The 18,972-nt window shown below is 37.0% G+C and overlaps 1 protein-coding gene across 1 annotated transcript in view; it reads right to left on the bottom strand.

Annotated features, from left to right (window-relative positions):
• LOC150098439 (nucleoporin NUP188-like) overlaps positions 1-7,870 on the bottom strand; it is a 280,537-nt gene extending 272,667 nt beyond the window's left edge. Inside the window, exon 1 of the mRNA XM_090405212.1 lies at positions 7,852-7,870. Within this exon, the coding sequence (XP_090261338.1) occupies positions 7,852-7,870 (19 nt within the window). The remainder of the gene's footprint in view (positions 1-7,851) is intronic.
• Positions 7,871-18,972: the final 11,102 nt, after the last annotated feature.

Here is an 18,972-nt window from a genome sequence, read left to right as displayed (position 1 = left end):
TTTTCACTTGGTTAGACTATAAATTAAAGATGCCAAGAAATTAAATTCTTGGTTTAATCCTTTATCCAAGTGTAAGCAAAGAAAGTTTGCATATGAAGTTTCTTCATGAGTGAGCCACTTGTATATAGAGGCTAATGACTTCACATCAATTGCCTTAATATCCCATAATTCATAGCACTATACACACCAACAATGATGTGTGTTTTTCATTATGGGATAAGGCAATTGATGTGAAGTCATTAGCCTCTATGTGCAAGTAGCGCGGTCAAGAAGAAACTTCACGCACAAACTTTGTTTGCAAACATGTGCATAAAGGATTAATAAAATTTCTTGTCATCTTTAACTTATTATCACAAGTGATCACTTAAACAGAATGCAGAAGGAAAGGTTAGAAACAGGTGTCTGATGCCAGGACAGCAAGAAAAAGGCCAAGATCAAGTACACGATCAAGATGGATTGATGCACTAAGACATGGCTTAGAACAGCGCTTCCGAAACTGTGAGCTGCGGCCCCCTTGGGGGCCATAGGTTTTGTTGAGGGGGCCGTGAAATAATGAAAACAAATTTAAAATGTTTTAAGACTAAGTAGATTTTTTTTTTATTTTAAAAGAAACGTATTTAACTTATTATTTATTATTTCTTTTTTGTTATTTTTTATATTTTAATGAAAAAATTCACACATTGGTGTTGGTTCACAAACTTTGCTTCCTGCGTATTTCGGCGCTTAACGAATATTAGTAAATTTTGCTTATTCATATGTTTCATTTCAAAGCAGTGGTTAATTGTATTTACTTCGAATGCTCTCCGGGGAAGCTCCAAATCTTCCTGTTCCTTTCATCAGCGTTCGTAATCAAGGACTGTTGATATTGACTTTACATACATATCAAAACTCGTTTTATATTATCGCTGTCATCCAAGCTAGTTTTCTGTTACCAATAAAAATTTTGCATATACTTCACACATGAAAAAAAGCTTAAACAAGTTCATGTGGAGAGATAATAACTCCCTTGCCGTTGTAAACAACATGCCCTCCCTAACAGCCACTAAACTTCAGAGGCAATAAAAACAAGTACTTTTATTATGCCAGTGAATAAGGTATGAGGAGTCTGTGTAATATATTTCTCAACAAATAATGCAATTAGAGACAACTGGGATAAAAACACACTAATTAATGAATCACATGTCCCCTCACACAGAAACTATGCTGTATAGACTGAAACAAAACCATATGTTGCATGGGCAAACAGTATCTAACTAAAAACTATTGTTATTAAATAGATGTGTGTGTGAGTTCGATTTCCCAAGGCAGCAATAAAATTCAACGGAACGTGTTAAAATTCGTAAAAGTGTTAAAACTAAGTAATATATATATATATATATATATATATATATATATATAATGAATGTTATGGCAGTTTCACATATGGAATTCGGTTGAAGACAGCATTTCAACTCAATTGTCAGCTATGCTTTTATCTTTCAGTTGCGCGATCTTTTGTTAATACCTCACCAATCATATGCACGTTTTAATAACCTGCCTTTGCTGTGTGTTTCACGTTAGGCTTAATTACCGTAAAGGGAGAAAAGTCACAAAAGAGAAAAATGTTCCTGGTCCGGGGGATTCCCTTATTCAGGTAATATTCATTAATTTCATGTTATCAGTCTGTGGTGTGCCAGTATCGGTAAGTGGTGATATTATTTGATCTATTCTACGTTAAAAAATTTAACCCTGAGATGGATAAGTGGCTGATAAAAAAAAAAAAAAATCCCGTGAAAAATCAGAAGCAGAAACAGACTCAAAAAAAATAAAATAAAATAAAAGGACAGTATTTCATATTTTACCAGAACAGCCCGCATCGTCTTCAGTACCAAATGGTAAGAGACAAAAAATGTAATATATGCATTTGATTTTTGCAATATTCGCTGTGTATGTTTTGTATTGAATATAAATACAATAAATATTATAATAATATATCTCTCTATTACGATTTTTTTTTGAGGGGGGGGCCTGAAATATTTTTATTTTTGCAAAGGGGGCCCTGACATCCAGAAGTTTGGGAAGCACTGGCTTAGAAGACTAAAATATAAGATTTGATAATACTGGAGTCAAAGTCCTGACAGATAACAGACTAATTTAGAGTAAAATTTTTGACAGGAAGTTAGTAATAATAAACTTTTTTCATGTAGTACTAGAATTTCAATGTATACATTTCTTCTTATTGATGATATGATGTTAAAGTAATTACCATGCCATTCTTTACAGCTCCATTATTAGAATTAGAGAAGGCAAGCCAGTATCAAAAGTGAATACCAATGTACCCAAAGACAATAGACTCACCATTTAGGTATTTGCAGAAAATCAAGCTTTAGAGATAAACAGTTCAAGTGGTGAGAGAAGTTATAAAATTATCATCATCATCATCATCATCATCATCAAATTTCTGACCTGTATCCTCAAGGGGTGTACAGGATATCATGATAGTACTACATGAAGAACTTACATGATTACTAACTTCAAATCAACAATTTTTCCAAATCAATCTGCTATCTGTCAAGACTCCAACATTATCAGATCTTATATTTCTGTCTTCTAAGGCACTTTTTACTGTATAAATTCACCTATATCTGTTTTCCTGAGGGCCTTTTTCCTACCAACATGGCAGAGAACACTTGTTTTGCTAATCTTCCCTCTCCCATTTTGTTTAAGTGGCAATACCACCTGAGATTAGCTCTGCTAACACATTCCTGAATGCTAACAATGCCAGGTTCATTCCTAATATCTTCATTTTTAACATGATATTGCCATTCATGCCATCTGTTCACATCACTAATCTTTCTCAGGAGTCTCACATCTGTGGTCTCTAGTCTTTGGTCAAGTGTTTTATTTCAAACCCAGCTCTCAGATCCATAAGTTAAAATTGATTTGAATGCCTTCTCATATACAGTTAATTTAGTGTTTTGACTAATTTCTCTCTTATTCCATATAAATTTATTCAGTTGACTTCCTAGCATACTAGCTTTGTTGATTCTGTTGTATATTTCCAAATTTAATTTACTATCTTCACTAAAAATTGTGCCTAAGTAGCTGAAATGTTTCACTTGTTCTAAAGGTTCTCCATTCACGATGCAGTTGATATTTTATGTTCCTGCCTATTTTCATTGTCTTTGTCTTCTTATTGCTGATTTTCATACCAAATTTACAACAGTTATTCGATTTAGTAAGGGAATCTTGCAGACTTGTACTGGATTTATTTAAAAGTATAACATCATCTGATTAAAGTAAAGAGTTGAGATTAACATCTCCAATTTTGATATCCTGTTTAATGCCACTTTCCTTCATAATGTGATCCATATATATAATGAATAAGAGAGGGATAATGTACATTCTTATCCGACACCAGATTTAACATCGAACCGTCTTCCTGCACTTCCTTCAATTCTAACTGATGATTTACAACTCAAATAAACAAGTATTGCTTGATATAATGCCCCATTGACACCAGATAACTGTAGCGTTTTGTATAGCTTTTCACTTGGCACCTTGTCATATGCCTTTTGCATGTCTACAAAACTTAAATACTGATCTTTATTATATTTCTACGATTTCTCAACTATTTGTCGTAAAGTGAAAATCTGATCCTGACAACTTCTATTTGGCCTGAATCCAGCTTATTCTTCATCAAGCTTTCCTTCCACAATCTTTCTCAACCATTTCTCAACCATTGCATAAACCTTACCAGAAGCATTCAGTAAAAAAATGCCTCTGTAATTCTCACATTCAGTTTTATTTCTCTTTTTGTATATGGGTACTATGAGAGCTCTACTCCAATCATTTGGAATTCATCCCTCTCTTCAGGCCACTTTGAACAATCATCCACTACAAGACTTTTATACCTCCATACTTGAGCATTTCTGGTTGAATATCACCACCACAGCTGCCTTTCCACATTTCAGACTTCTGATGACTTATTCTCTTCAAGAATGAATATGTATTCCTGACTGCATGCCTGTGAGTTTTTTTTAGTACTGTGCTGTCATCTCTGCTCGTTTCATTTAGCAATTTTTTTAATTACTCCATACATCAAGGTTATCTTTTTCTCCAGTTTTCATGTCACCTTTATCATCTCTAATTCCTTATACAGCACTCTTTCCTCCATATTTGCACTTTTTTCAACAGCCTCCAGAATATTTTGCCACCTTCCTGATATTTATTTTTCTATGTTCAAGCCAAAGTCTTCCCATGACTTTTGTTTAGCTAGTTTTACACAGCGTTTAGCTTTCTTACATTTGTCTCTGTATTCTCTAAGAGCAGAAGCTGACTTATTCGTCAGGAACTTTCAAAATGGTTTTATCTTTTCCTTCATGGCCTCATTGTGTCAGTTGCTTTCTCTAAAGGCTCAAAACATTCCTGCACTTCTACCTTAGTAGAACCTTCTACTAAGGTAGAAGTGCAGGCACAAATAAGTCTCATTGTCCGGTTCCCCATTCTGGTATTTGCCAACATCACTCTACTTGATACTGCCTGCTATTCAAGAAGATTAGCCTTGTATTTAGTGTTGAATATTATAACTACTCTTTCTGTTCCCTGATTGTTACTGTTTGAATATAACATTTTGTATTTATTGCTTAGAAAGACCTCACCAGTTTTTGTCTTTTTTGTTTCCATCACACTTATTATGTCGATCTGGTACTTATCCAATTCTTCTGCTAGTTCCATTTCTTTGCCATTCAGGCTTCCTATGTTAATAGTACCGATCTTAAACTCTGGTGATGTTGAGTTAAGGTGTGTTTCAGGATTTGTTCCAGTAGCTGACAAAAACAATGGGGGGGGGGTCTTGTTTAACAGGGCAATGCCCCAGTCAGCATGAAATTCTGTCATACTGTACCATCATTTTATCTGTGGTTTAAGTCAATAAGAATATAATATGATCAGCTACATCCCAAATTGCTAGCCCATCCTAGTTTGTTTATATTCAGTATCATCTTCTTGTGGTGCACCTTAACAGGGTGCACCACAAGAAGATGAGGATTGGACATTAGGTCAGAAGCAATGTTAGGCATTCCTTTAAAGGCTATGTGGAGGTCTCTTCTCAGTTATACAGCTTTGACCCTTAAACACCCCTGTTATAAAATTATTGAGAATGACAGAGATAGCATATAAAAATAATGAATCATGGCAAGGAAATTCATAACCAAAGCAGATTGTGAAAGGGAGGTATTCTAGGTTGGCACTTAGTGCTATGGGATGTTGGATCTAAGAAATGCAGAACTACTGCTCTTATAACAGAGTTTAATCTCAACAGTGTTGAGATATACAGTAGTTGTTGAAGCTGTCAGTTGTGAGTAATGACAGAATGGATTTTGATATGTGCAAAGCAGTTTGTTTATTTAGCATATGATGACACAACTGAGAGGTCCAGTAAGCAGATATAGCACCATCTCATAAAACCAGCTGAATGCTAATGATTACAATATAATTTTGTCTGTAAATTGTATGTGGTCTCTTGATGAATTGCCCATATGCAGGACAAAAAACCAGAGGTCCAAGAAAAAAAACATGCTACCACTGTATGAGATCAGCTAACTAATCCTCAACTGAAAAAGCCCAACTAAAGATTCCTCTTCATCAAGATGAGAAGTGAACTTTTCCAAAGTAATAAGGTGTGACACCTTTTGGCTACTCATACAAGGATGGTCTGAAAATTTCTCAGCCTCGACCATAGATGGCAACATTATCGGTAAGATTTCTTTTTTCTAAGTTGGTACATCTGTCGTAAGCATCCAGGTGAAATTGTAAGTCATTCTATCAAGTAGTTTGTTTTATACAGCTGTCTGAAGCAAAAGTGTTGTCTGTATCCCTTGAAATGGATAAAATTAAGTAACATGCTGGCAACATTATCGGTAAGATTTCTTTTTTCTAAGTTGGTACATCTGTCGTAAGCATCCAGGTGAAATTGTAAGTCATTCTATCAAGTAGTTTGTTTTATACAGCTGTCTGAAGCAAAAGTGTTGTCTGTATCCCTTGAAATGGATAAAATTAAGTAACATGCGGTTATAAAATTCTTTGTAAAAGAAGGTTTAACGCCAAACGAAATTCATTTCAAGTTCATAAAAGTTTATGGGCACTCTTCTCCTTCATTTTCGGCAATTAAGAAATGGGCTGCCAAGTTTAAAAGTGGCTGTATCAGCCTTGAAGATGATCCATGTAAAGGACATCCAAAAAAGTGTAACAACACCAGAAATCATTGATCAAGTGCACAATATGGTATTGAATGACCTGTGAGTCAAAGTGCGTGAAACTGCTGAAACCATAGGCATTTCAAAAGAACGTGCAGGATATATTTTGCATGAAGAATTGCAAATGAAAAAGCTTTGTGCAAGATGGGTGCCGCGCTTGCTCACAGCAGATCAAAAACGCACTCACATGAAAATCTCTGAACGGTGCTTGGAGCATTTTAACAAGTATAATATTGATTTTGTGTGTCGATTTATTACTATGGATGAGACTTGAATTCACCATTACACAGCAGAATCCAAACAGTGGACAGAAGCCAGCTGTTCAGTGCCAAAAAAGACAAAGTCAGTTCCATCAGCAAGAAAAGTCATGACATCAGTGTTTTGGGATGCTAAAGGCATTTTGTTTATTAATTATCTTGAAAAGGGTAAAGCAATAACTGGGGAATATTATTCCATTCTTTTAATCAGACTAGATGAAAAAGTTCGTGAAAAAAGAACCAGTTTGTAGAAGAAAAAAATTATCTTTCATCAGGACAATGCACCTGCCCACAAAAGTGTTTTGGCAATGGGAAAATTAAGGGATCTGCACTATGAATTGCTGGAACATCCACCCTATTCGCCAGATTTAGCTCCCTCTGACTTCTACCTCTTCCCAAAACTATAACTCTTCCTCGTCAGTCAGCGTTGGGGGGGGTGGGGGGGGGGGGGGGTGGGGGGGGGGGGGGGTGGGGGGGGGGGGGGGTGGGGGGGGGGGGGGGTGGGGGGGGGGGGGGGTGGGGGGGGGGGGGGGTGGGGGGGGGGGGGGGTGGGGGGGGGGGGGGGTGGGGGGGGGGGGGGGTGGGGGGGGGGGGGGGTGGGGGGGGGGGGGGGTGGGGGGGGGGGGGGGTGGGGGGGGGGGGGGGTGGGGGGGGGGGGGGGTGGGGGGGGGGGGGGGTGGGGGGGGGGGGGGGTGGGGGGGGGGGGGGGTGGGGGGGGGGGGGGGTGGGGGGGGGGGGGGGTGGGGGGGGGGGGGGGTGGGGGGGGGGGGGGGTGGGGGGGGGGGGGGGTGGGGGGGGGGGGGGGTGGGGGGGGGGGGGGGTGGGGGGGGGGGGGGGTGGGGGGGGGGGGGGGTGGGGGGGGGGGGGGGTGGGGGGGGGGGGGGGTGGGGGGGGGGGGGGGTGGGGGGGGGGGGGGGTGGGGGGGGGGACAAAACAATCTACATGTGATCATATTGTTTATATAAACAGCCATTAGTAAAAACAAAATAAAATTACATCACCAGAAATATCATTGATTTCTTTTTCTATTTATTTTTTTCTTCTTTAGAAAAAAATAAATAGAAATTCCTGGGGCGAAATAATTTTTTTGCCCCAGAAAAGAAAGGACCTTCTTTAGTTTAGAGTTTACTTTGAGACTTTATTTGAAAGTTTATTCAAGAATAAACTTTCAAGTCCATAACTCTTGGAAACCACGTAAGGTTAAAAATATATATAATGAAAAATAATGAAGCTTTAGGAGATCAGCATTTCAAAAGATGCTGATATGACAAAGACTTTAAGGCAAATTTAATGCAAAAATTGTGTGCAAAATAATAAGAAATGACATTTCATACCATTTTGCATTAAAAAGCCTATACCTTCAGGTGCATGTGCCATTTCCACAGAGCCACCTGTGGTCCTTGTGGAAATGGCATATGCATCTGTAGCAGTAGGCCACCCAAAGAGAAACTGTTATAAATTTTATTCTAATACCTGATTAGAGGAACTTTCTCTTTCTTCAACTGATTCCCAAGTTACTCGATCTCTAGCACAGGCAAGTAGGGTTTTTTTACTCATGGAAACTTGGGTTTTTGGCCCCATAATTCAAAAAAATCACATAAAATCTCACAATTTATAAAATTCATACTACTTCACACAATAATATATAGTATTAGGGTCAGAGACCACAAGGTGACAGTAACTGTCTGCCATACTCTTCTCCCTGGATGCCTGTTAAAATCAGTGAGCTTGGAAGATCTATTCTGTAAAGACTAAGGCTGGAGGAGTCTTCCAAAGTAAAAGATAAGCAGCCTCACCTTGGGGAATAAAAGGCAATAGCAGATTTATTTTATTTATTTATGAATCCAAAAAATGGACTTGTTATTTAAAAAAAAAAATTCTGCATGTTCTTTTAGATAATATTTAAAATCTTTATTTTTGGGAAGAAAGGAGAGAGAAAGAAAAGCTGATAGATTCAGAAAAACGATATCAGAAACCTGTAATATAATGAGGCTGGTGGAGTAGATGATATTTGACAGAAATGCATTGATGTAGAGTATAAAGCTTTGCGGTGACCTACAACTGCACAATTCAGATGGCCAGGTCACAGGGTCGATTCTTGATGATTGCAGTAGAGCTCTCATAGTACCAATCTATAAAAAGAGAAATCCGAATGTGAGAATTATAGAGGAATTTCCTTACTCTGTAAAATTTATGCAAACATACTTAAGAAGCTAAGAAATATTATGGAAGAGAAACCTGGAGAAGAATAAGTTGGGCTAAGGCCAAACAGAACTTGTCAAGATCAGATGCTTACAACTGAGACAAACAACTGAGTAATCATAGGAATAAAACAAAAATCGGTATTTAAGTTTTGTATGTCTGGATATATACATGGCTTTTTTTGTATATAGATATCTGACCCTACACAAAAGGTTGCAAGACCTACAGCAAATTACAGTGCCATGTGCAAGCAAGAGGTAAGATGAAAGGAAAAATCTGTTGGCATTTTCTTTGAACAGATGAATTGTATTTGTTGGGAAAGGCAAATTGAGGGAGTTGCTCCAAAGAACAGAGATGATGGAATTAAAGGGGAAGAAGTGAAGTTATTCTGATGAATTTTGAACTGAACTGAACTGAAAATGGGTGTGAGTTACCAGCAGCTCTTGCTCTTATGATTTTCAAGGAAAGTGGAGGAATGACAGTGATAATCAGCAAAGCACTCTCAATGAAGGTATCTGCAGAATAGGCATAAGATGGAAGCTGACTGTCCGTGAGAGAGGGGTTAAAGTGGATATGTGAGTGAGTGAGAGAGAGAGAGATCATTAATTAATCAGATTGCTTTCTTGTGTGAGCAATATTCCATGACTGGGTGTATTTGTATACAGTTGAAGCTGTAAAGATGTGAAACAGTGTGTTGAGATGCTAAAAATTCTATGTACTTTTCCACTCAACACACAAGTACATAGAATTTTTAGCATCTCATTTTTTCAAGAGATCAGACAGGACTAAGTTTTGGGCATTGGAGTCTACAAGGCTGTCCATAATCCAATGAAACAGAGCCAGGAAATTGGAGTTCAGGACATAGATCATAGTGGATCTTGAGGGTTCTAACAATTGGGCATTACAAGGTTTGTCAAATGAAAAGGAGGAATTGAATATGCTGTGAAGTGAACATTTATATACAGGAGAAAGAGAGTGATTTAAAATACAAAACCCTAGAGTATTCCTGCATTAGTGGGGAAATCTGAGGAGAGGAAATCATCTACCATGACTCATAGTGAGCGACCAGTAAAAAAGCTGTGATGCAGTGGCAGAGAGTGGAAGGCAGATCACAGAATGACAGTTTGCTAACTAGGCTCCTGTGCCAAACCTGATCAAATGCTTTTGAAATTTTGAGAGCAGCCACATGAGTTTCTCCAAATGTTTCCAAGGCTTGACTACAGAAGTGGGTGGTAAAGGCTAGATAGATTATCTGTGGATAGAGTAGCAGAATACATATTGCTAGTCACTAATTATTTGGAGGGTCTCCAGGTGATGCAGAAGTTGGCTGTTGATGACCTTCTCCATAGTTTTTGAGAGAAAAGAAGTGAGAGAAATTGGATGGTAGTTGGCTGACTTTTATCACCTTTCTTTGGGTTGCATGTAGACTTGTTTTCATGCTGTAGAGTAGATGCCAATAGGATACAGGATAAGTATTAGTTCAGGGACACAAGTTTTAATGCAATAGGTGAGATACTATCAGGACCAGATGTCTTGTTTTTGTTAAGGTTATTAAGGATTCTTCATATTTCTTTCTGGAGGTGGACTACGGTTGGCATGATGTAAGCAATTCTCGATGACTGCAGTAGATGATTTGCAGGAACTGGAAGAGAAGAGTGATGCTAATAATTGCCACTGTTTTTAGGTGAAGTGACTATGGTACTATCTGGAGGTGCATGGCTGGACAAAAGTTGTGCCCCATGGCCTTAGCAAGGAATCAGAGAGCTCAACTGCCAATTTGACAGAAGGTGAGTTTGCATCATATGATCCTTTCAAAATCAAATTTGGATTTGATGGTTTTTTTACAGCTGTTACAAGATGTGATACAGGCAGAGTGAGTAGCTGGAGTTTTGAGAGCTAGAGCCACTTGGGATGCTGAGTTTTTCTTTTTTTAACCAGAGATAGAGATTTTGGGTGGAATGAGAGTTGAAGGTCATCTTCCATGCGAGGATGATTTCTATTATTGGAACAAGCATATGTATGACAAGGTATCAAGAGAAGAGCTTTTCAAAATAAAACTGTTATATGAGGTAAATTGGACATTATACAAGTCAGCAGTGGGATGGAAGGGGTGGTGAAGCGTGGTGATTTCCAAAATCTCTGGACAGATGAGAACAATTAAATAAAATTTTATAAAACAAAGAATGACCTAACAGAAAATATCACAATGTTAGAACTGAAAAATACAATAAAGAAGATGAAAAATAGGAAAACACCAGGAGAAGACAGTATAAATATAGAACTATACAAAAATGCATGTGAAAAATTTAATGAAAGATTTTTGAAATTTTTTAATATGATTTGGATGTCTGAAAAAAAAAAAACTCCTAACTCTTGGAAAAAAGCACTGGTTATCCCATTCTATAAAAAAGGAAATAAAGCCTTGCAATAACTATAGGGGAATTAGTCTGCTAAACACAGGATATAAAATATATGCAGGAATATTAAAAGAGAAGCTAAACAGTATATTGTAGAGGACAAACTACTAGAAGAACAGTTTCCGAAAAGGCCAATTCTGCATAGATCCAATTTTTACTCTAAAATTATTAATAGGAAAGAGAAGAGAAGAGAATTTCAAAAAGAAACACATGTGGCCTTTATTGATTATGAAAAAGCTTTTGACAAAATTAGTAGACAAAAGTTTAAAATATTAACTGATTTAAATATACCAAACCAACTTTTACAATCTATTCAAGAAATATATACAGGAAATAAAATAACAGTTAAATTAGAACACATCTCAGAATGGAAAGATATATCAAGAGGAGTACGACAAGGATGTAACCTCTCACCTCTGTTTTTCAATCTACTCTATATTATAAAATGATAAGCTGAAATGACAGGAAGTTAAAGAGGCAGTGAAGGAAAAGAAGAAATCATATCAAAAGTTCCTGGCAAATAAGTCAGCTTTTGCTCTTAGAATACAGAGACAAATGTAAGAAAGCATAACACTGTGTAAAACTAGCTGAACAAAAGTCATAGGAAGACTTTGGTAAGAACACAGAAAATAAATATCAAGAGGGTGGCAAGATATTCTGGAGGTTGTTGAAGAAGCTCAGAAATGGAGGAAAAAGTGTTGTTAAAGGAATTAGATGATAAAGGTGATAAGAAAATGGGAGAAAAAGATATCCTTGAAGTATGGAGTAATTACTTCGAAAAATTACTAAATGAAACAAGAAGTGATAGCACTGTGGTAAAAAAACACTCAACAGGCATACAATCCGGAATACATATCCATACTTGAAGTAGAAAAAGCCATCAAAGGCTTGAAATGTGGAAAGGCAGCAGGAGTAGATGATATTCAACCAGAAATGCTTAAGTATGGTGGTATAAAAGTCTTACAGTGGCTGCACTGCATAGTTCAGAAGGCCTGGACAGAGGGATGAATTCCCGATGATTGGAGTAGAGCTCTCATAGTATCCATATTAGCAAAGTATCCATATTTGCTGCGAGTTGCCCGAGTTTGTACTACGTACGTGGACTACATGCATTAGCTCACGCTAGTAGTCGCCGATACTTTTATAGTTTACTATACTATATTCGGCATGAAACTCTCTGATTCCAATCTTTGAGTTTCTCATTCGGTTTTAAAACAATGTGGGATTTAATATCCCCTTAATTTAAATAATGTTTATATCGCCAAAATGAAGCCTATTGGCTCTCTATATTTAAGTGGCAAATTATATTTGGAAAAAATAACAGAACAAACAAAGCTGGTTATGCAGGGAGTCAGATGAATACATTTATATGCAGTAAGAGAAAAATTAAACAAAGCAAAACTTTCAGGATACAAGATAATGTTCAATCTAATTTTAACTTATGCATTTGAGAGTCAGCATAGAAATAAACCAACTTATCTAAGATATTAAAACAGATATGAGTGTTCTGATAAAAATTAAATGAGTGAACAGAGTGAAAAGAATTTGATACCATTGACCTTTCCATCTTAGATTTGCTCTGCTCATGCATTCTTAAATGTTAACGGTAACAAATTGTATTAAATTAAACTAAATTAAAGAGGGAAAAGTTAGCAAAAGAAGTGCTTGATGCCAGAACAGCAGGAGGAGACCCAGAGAAACACTGGGTTCTAGGTGGATTAATGATTTAGAATACAAAATCTGACATTTTACAATGGTGTAGTGCTGGCAAATCACTGACTCCTTTGGAAGAAAGTTGCTGCTAGGAAGATAGTAATATACAAACTTAATGCAGTATATTCACAGTGTTCTTGCACATCATGTTGAACGTACATACCAAAAATTTGATGATGACCTTTAAATCTAATCTTAGATCTGTAATTTTAATACCACAAAATATAATAATGATGCTCATATTATAGCATAAAATAATTGTTTCCTGTTTTTTTTATATAGCTTATACAAAATATTGGAGTAGCTGTCACTAGGTGCTGAATGGAGTTGTTGTAATGTCTGTGGAAAGGTTTTTTGTTTGGCTACAACATGCATTGCAGTTGACAAGGAATTATATTCTTGTTTTAATCCTATATAAGCATAACTAGCCTACTTGTATACTTGTACTTCACTTTGATTGCCTCAGTATCCCATAATACAAAAACGTTATGGGAAGGGTCACTACCCAGGCGAGTTTTGACATTTATTGATGTCTCATCAGTGACAGCCAGACCCAAGAAGATACCATGATTAAATCGATGCAGAAGTCACATATTGTATATGACTTCTGCATTGATTTACATATGGAAAAATGCTGATAGCAGAAGAAATGCAACCAGAAAAAGCAGAAGGTTCAGCAAGGAGAAAGCACTGCATTTGAAAAATACACCGCTTAAGTGTCAAATGCTACTATTTATCTGTCAAATGCAGTGCATTTGGCAGATAAATAGTTGGTTGCTGCAGATGAGCTCAATGAGCTAGACATTATTCATTGTCACCAATCATCACAGAGGACTTCAAATGGGAAGTGCCCTGTAAAAATTTGACACTTAAGCAGTGTACTTTTCAAATGCACTGTTTACCAAGTCATTTCTGGAATTGAGTGTGCTGAATCTGCTGAGCACATCAGAAAATCTGTCCATAATCAAGTTAACGACTTTACTTCCAAACGGTGAGAGTAATCATGCAGCGTTGACATGGGAGGTGGCTAAACATGTAGAATTTTCAATTATGAAGGGAGTATAGATGGAACTAAAAAGCTTATTGTTATGACAAACTTAGGAAGCAGCTTGAAGTAGTGGAATGGCATAAAAATTTCAAGGAAATGATTTTTATACTGTATTAAAAACGGGCACAAGGTATTTAAGCAAACAATATCAGATTCCGTGCGTTGAGGCTTAAGTGCTGTAAAGAATTCATGTTGGAGGTTTAATGGAATATTATCAGCACTGAGAAAGGATCAAAACTAATTTTAATACTTCCAATATTTCGTCTCCGTCACAAAAAGTTTTTTGTAACAACACACACACACAAATACAATACAGTAGTGAGTGAAACTAAAGTCCTATCTAGGTGGTGCACCCTCTATGGGCATTTGCAGGTCACCTAGGATGTAAAGAGGGATCTCTGATAATTAATGTTTCCCAAGCATTAAACTTCCATGGTTGCATTAAACTTCCCAAAATTTGGGAAACATTAATTATCAGAAATCCCTCTTTACATCCTAGGCCACTTGTAAATGCCCATAGAGGGCACACCAGCTAGATAGGACTTTAGTTTCACTCACTACTGTATTGTGTGTGTGTGTGTGTGTGTGTGTGTGTGTGTGTGTGTGTGTGTGTGTGTGTGTGTGTGTGTGTGTGTGTGTGTGTGTGTGTGTGTTGTTAATCCTTTCTCAGTGCTGATAATATTCCATTAAACCTCCAACATGAATATCAGATTCCATACTCATGGTTAGAGGATAAATCAGGTATGAGCAAAATGAATGAATAGCATACTTATCCTTTCTTTTAGGGTTACACGGTGATCACCATTCATTTTAAAAATTTTATGGAATCTACAACCATGTTAAAAAACTTTTTTATTATCCCGATGTTTCGATCTTCACATCAAGATCATCATCTGGTGCGTACATAAATATACAGGACAAGCTGAGTTACATCATGAACTGTAAGCTATAGAAACAATGATTTGTTCACATGTTATTCTACTGGCATGACCTCTGATGGGGGGGAAAAAAATATTATAAATTACATCAAGCTAAAATTTTTAAAATGAATAGCACACTTAAGTAGGAGCTACAAAAGAAGAAACTTATATGAAGAATATATAAGGAGAAATGCAACCAGCAGGCTCATGAGCAATACAAAGCACAGACAAGAAGGGTGACTGGGATGGGATGGACAGAAAATTAGTCAAACAAGCCAAAGGAAGAATGATTATGGAAAAATATCTTTAATGAATACTGATGGTGATAAGGTGATAGAAGCAGATGAAGTAATTGAATCACTGAGTAATCGTTCTGCAGATGTGTACACTCAAGTGGAGATATATGAAATGACCAGACCACTGCGATAGAGATCAAGACAAGACAGATAGTGATAGATGAAATCAATGTGGTCAGGATATTAAGAAATCTCCATGTGAATACAATTATAATGTTGGATGAAATATGAATCTATGCATTGGGCAACAGGTATAAACAAGGTATAAACAGGTATAACCAGTTAAACAAGGCCCCTGTTGTTTTCGGCAGAGAACCAGGGCAAACAGCGAAAAGTCAGCTACTGGAACAAATCTGAAAACAAACCCCAACTCAACATCACCACAGTTAAAGATCGGTGCTATCAACGTAAGAAGCCTGAATGTCAAAGAAATGGAGCTAGCTGAGAAATTAGATAAGTACCAGATCGACATAATAGGGGTGACTGAAACAAATAAGACAAAAACTGGTGAGATCTTTCTGAGCAATAAATACAAAATGTTACATTCAGGCAATGACAATCAAGGAAAAGAAGGAATAGCCATAGTATTCAACACAAAATACGAGGCTAATCTTCTTGAATGGCAGTCAGTCTCAAGTAGAATAATGTGGGCAAATATGAGAATGGGGAACTGGACAATGAGACTTATTTGTGCCTACCACAGAAGGTTCTACTAAGGTAGAAGTGGAGGAATTTTTTGAGGCTTTAGAAAAAGCAACTGACACAAAAAAAAAAGGAAAAGTTGGTCCTTGTTGGGGATCTAAATAGCAGAGTAGGAAATGATTTTGAGACATACAAAAATATTTTGGGAAAATTTGGAGAAAAGAGCAAAGCTAATAATAATGGCAAATATCTGTTGGATTTCTGCTCAGGACATGGACTGGTTATTACGAACACCATGTTCCAACATAAAAATGTGCACAAATTCACATGGAGAGAAGAGGCTAGGAATAAGAAAAGTCTCATTGACTATGTTATTGTTGATAGTGATGTTTTCTCCCTGGTGCAGGACACCACAGTGTACAGAGGATTTGAAATTGGAAGTGATCACTATTTAGTCTTGAGCAGGATAAAATTGAATTTCATATTGAAAAGAATAACATGTAAGAAATTTTTGACGCGAATAAAAGTTGAGCAGCTCTCAGATGTGAACTGTAGACTAAAATACAGAAAGATTATTGAAAAAAAAAATGAATGAGTTTGAGAACAGGAATCAAACCGTGGAGATTCATTGGCAAACTCTGAAGAAAACATTGATTGATTCTGCCAGAGAGGCATGTGGTGAGGTTGTCTGCAAGGATAAAAAAATCAGAACTCCCTGGTGGACACATGAAGTTAAAAAGGCAGTGAAGGAAAAGAAGAAAGCATATCAAAAGTTCCTGTCAAATAAGTCAGCTTGTGCTCTTAGAGAATATAGAGACAAATGCAAGAATGCTAAACACTGTGTAAAACTAGCTAAACAAAAGTCATGGGAGGACTTTGGCAAGAATATAGAAAATAAATATCAAGAAGGTGGCAAAATATTCTGGAGGTTGTTGAAGAAGCTTAGGAATGGAGGAAAGAGTGCTGTAAAAGGAGTTAGAGAGATGATAAAGGTGACATGAAAACAGGAGAAAAAGATATCCTTGAAGTATGGAGAAATTACTTTGAAAAACTGCTAAATGAAACAAGCAGTGATGACAGCACAGTGGTAAAAAACACTGACCACGCATGCAGTCAGGAATGTATATCCATACTTGAAGTAGAAAAAGCCATCAAAGGCTTGAAATGTGGAAAGGCAGTAGGAGTAGATGATATTCGACCAGAAATGCTGAAGTATGGTGGTATAAAAGTCTACAGTGGCTGCACTGCATAGTTCAGAAAGCCTGGACAGAGGGACGAATTCCTGATGATTGGAGTAGAGCTCTCATAGTACCTATATATAAAAAGGGAAATAAAACTGAATGTGAGAATTACAGAGGTATTTCCCTACTGAGTGTTCCTGGCAAGATCTATGCAAGTATACTTGAGAAACAGTTGAGAAGAATTGTGGAAGAAACGCTGGGTGAAGAACAAGCTGGATTCAGGCCAAATAGAGGCTGTCAGGATCAGATATTCACTTTACGACAAATAGTCGAGAAAGCATGGGAATCTAACAGAGATCTGTATTTAAGTTTTATCGATTTGGAAAAGGCATATGACAAGGTGCCAAGATACAAGCTATTCAATACGCTGCAGTTATATGGTGTCAATGGAGCATTATATCAAGCAATACTTAGTCTTTATTTGAGTTGTAAGTCAGCAGTTAGAATTGAAGGAAGTACAGGAAGGTGGTTTAATGATAAATCTGGTGTGAGACAAGGATGTACATTATCCCCTCTGTTATTCATTATTTATATGGATCACTTTATGAAGGAAAGTGGTATTAAACATGATATCAAAATTGGAGATGTTAATGTCAGCTCTTTGCTTTATGCGGATGATGATGTTATACTTCTAAATAAATCCGCTACAAGTCTTCAAGATTCTCTGACTAAATTGGATAGCTGTTGTAATAGATATCGTATGAAGGTCAGCAATAAAAAGACAAAGACAATGAAAAAAGGCAGAATCATTGAAAATGTCAACTGTGTTGTGAATGGAGAACCTGTGGAACAAGTAAAACATTTCAGCTACTTAGGCACGATTTTTACTGAAGATGGTAAATTAAATATAGAAATGGACAACAGAATCAGCAAAGCTGGTATGGTGGGAAGTCAATTGAATAAATTCATATGGAATAAGAGAGAAATTAGTCAGAACACTAAATTAGCGGTATACAAGACAGTGTTAAAACCAGTTTTAACTTATGGATCTGAGAGCTGGGTCAGAAGTAAAACACTTGACCAAAGACTAGAGAGCGTAGATATGAGAGTCCTGAGAAAGATTATAGGCGTGAACAGATGGCATCAATGGCAATATCATATTAAAAATGAGGATATTAGGAAAGAACTTGACATTGTCAGCATCCAGGAATGCGTTAGCAGAGCTAATCTCAGATGGTATGGTCATTTAAATAGAATGGGAGAGAAAAGATTAGCAAAACAAGTGTTCTATGCCAGGTTGGCAGGAAAACGACTCAGAGGAAGACCAAGATATAGGTGGATTGATACGGTACAAAGTGCCTTAGACGATAGAAATATAAGATCTGATAATGTTGGAGTCTTGACAAGTGACAGACTGATTTGGAGGAAAATTGTAGATAGGAAGTTAGTAATGATATAATTTTTTCATGTAGTACTATCATATCTTGTACACCCCTTGAGGGTACATGGCAGGAATTTGATGATGATGATGACGATGATGAACTTCATTTCTGGAGGTTTCTCGTGCGCACGCTCTACTGGGATAACATTAATGTAAAGTTTTAGTTTCTTTGAGTTGATTCATTTTTTCTATCTTTTGAAAACAATTTATGAAAGCTTGTTTGTAATTTTCTTTCAAGATCAAATCAATATTATTTTGATCTGTTGTTGTGGGGACCATAGGCCGGTGCCTACTCTGCCTATTCGGTAATCTGGCACTGAGTTTCTTCTCTCTCCCTGATGATGTCCTTGTAGCAAGAAGAAACATAATAAATTATTACAGAAGCAAAGTGGATATCAGATCCAGCATTAATTCAAAGCCAAATGTAGAAACTATTAAAATTTTCGTAAGTTGACCAGAGAGCTTGCAGGAATACATTCCTCGGCATTCCCGAGTTGCCTTAGTGTGGACTACTTAAAAGATATAGGCACTGCCCAAAGTGTCTATACATTCGCCTTTTATTAGTCTATTTTGATAAGGTTTCACTGGCCTGACAGCTGTTTTGAACTGGTTGTTCTCT

Source organism: Typopeltis vanoorti, chromosome 15 (assembly GCF_054136105.1).
Source record: "Typopeltis vanoorti isolate ZY-2024b chromosome 15, IOZ_Tvanoo_1.0, whole genome shotgun sequence".
Lineage (NCBI taxonomy): Eukaryota > Metazoa > Arthropoda > Arachnida > Uropygi > Thelyphonidae > Typopeltis > Typopeltis vanoorti.
This window is presented reverse-complemented; position numbering and strand designations above follow the sequence as displayed.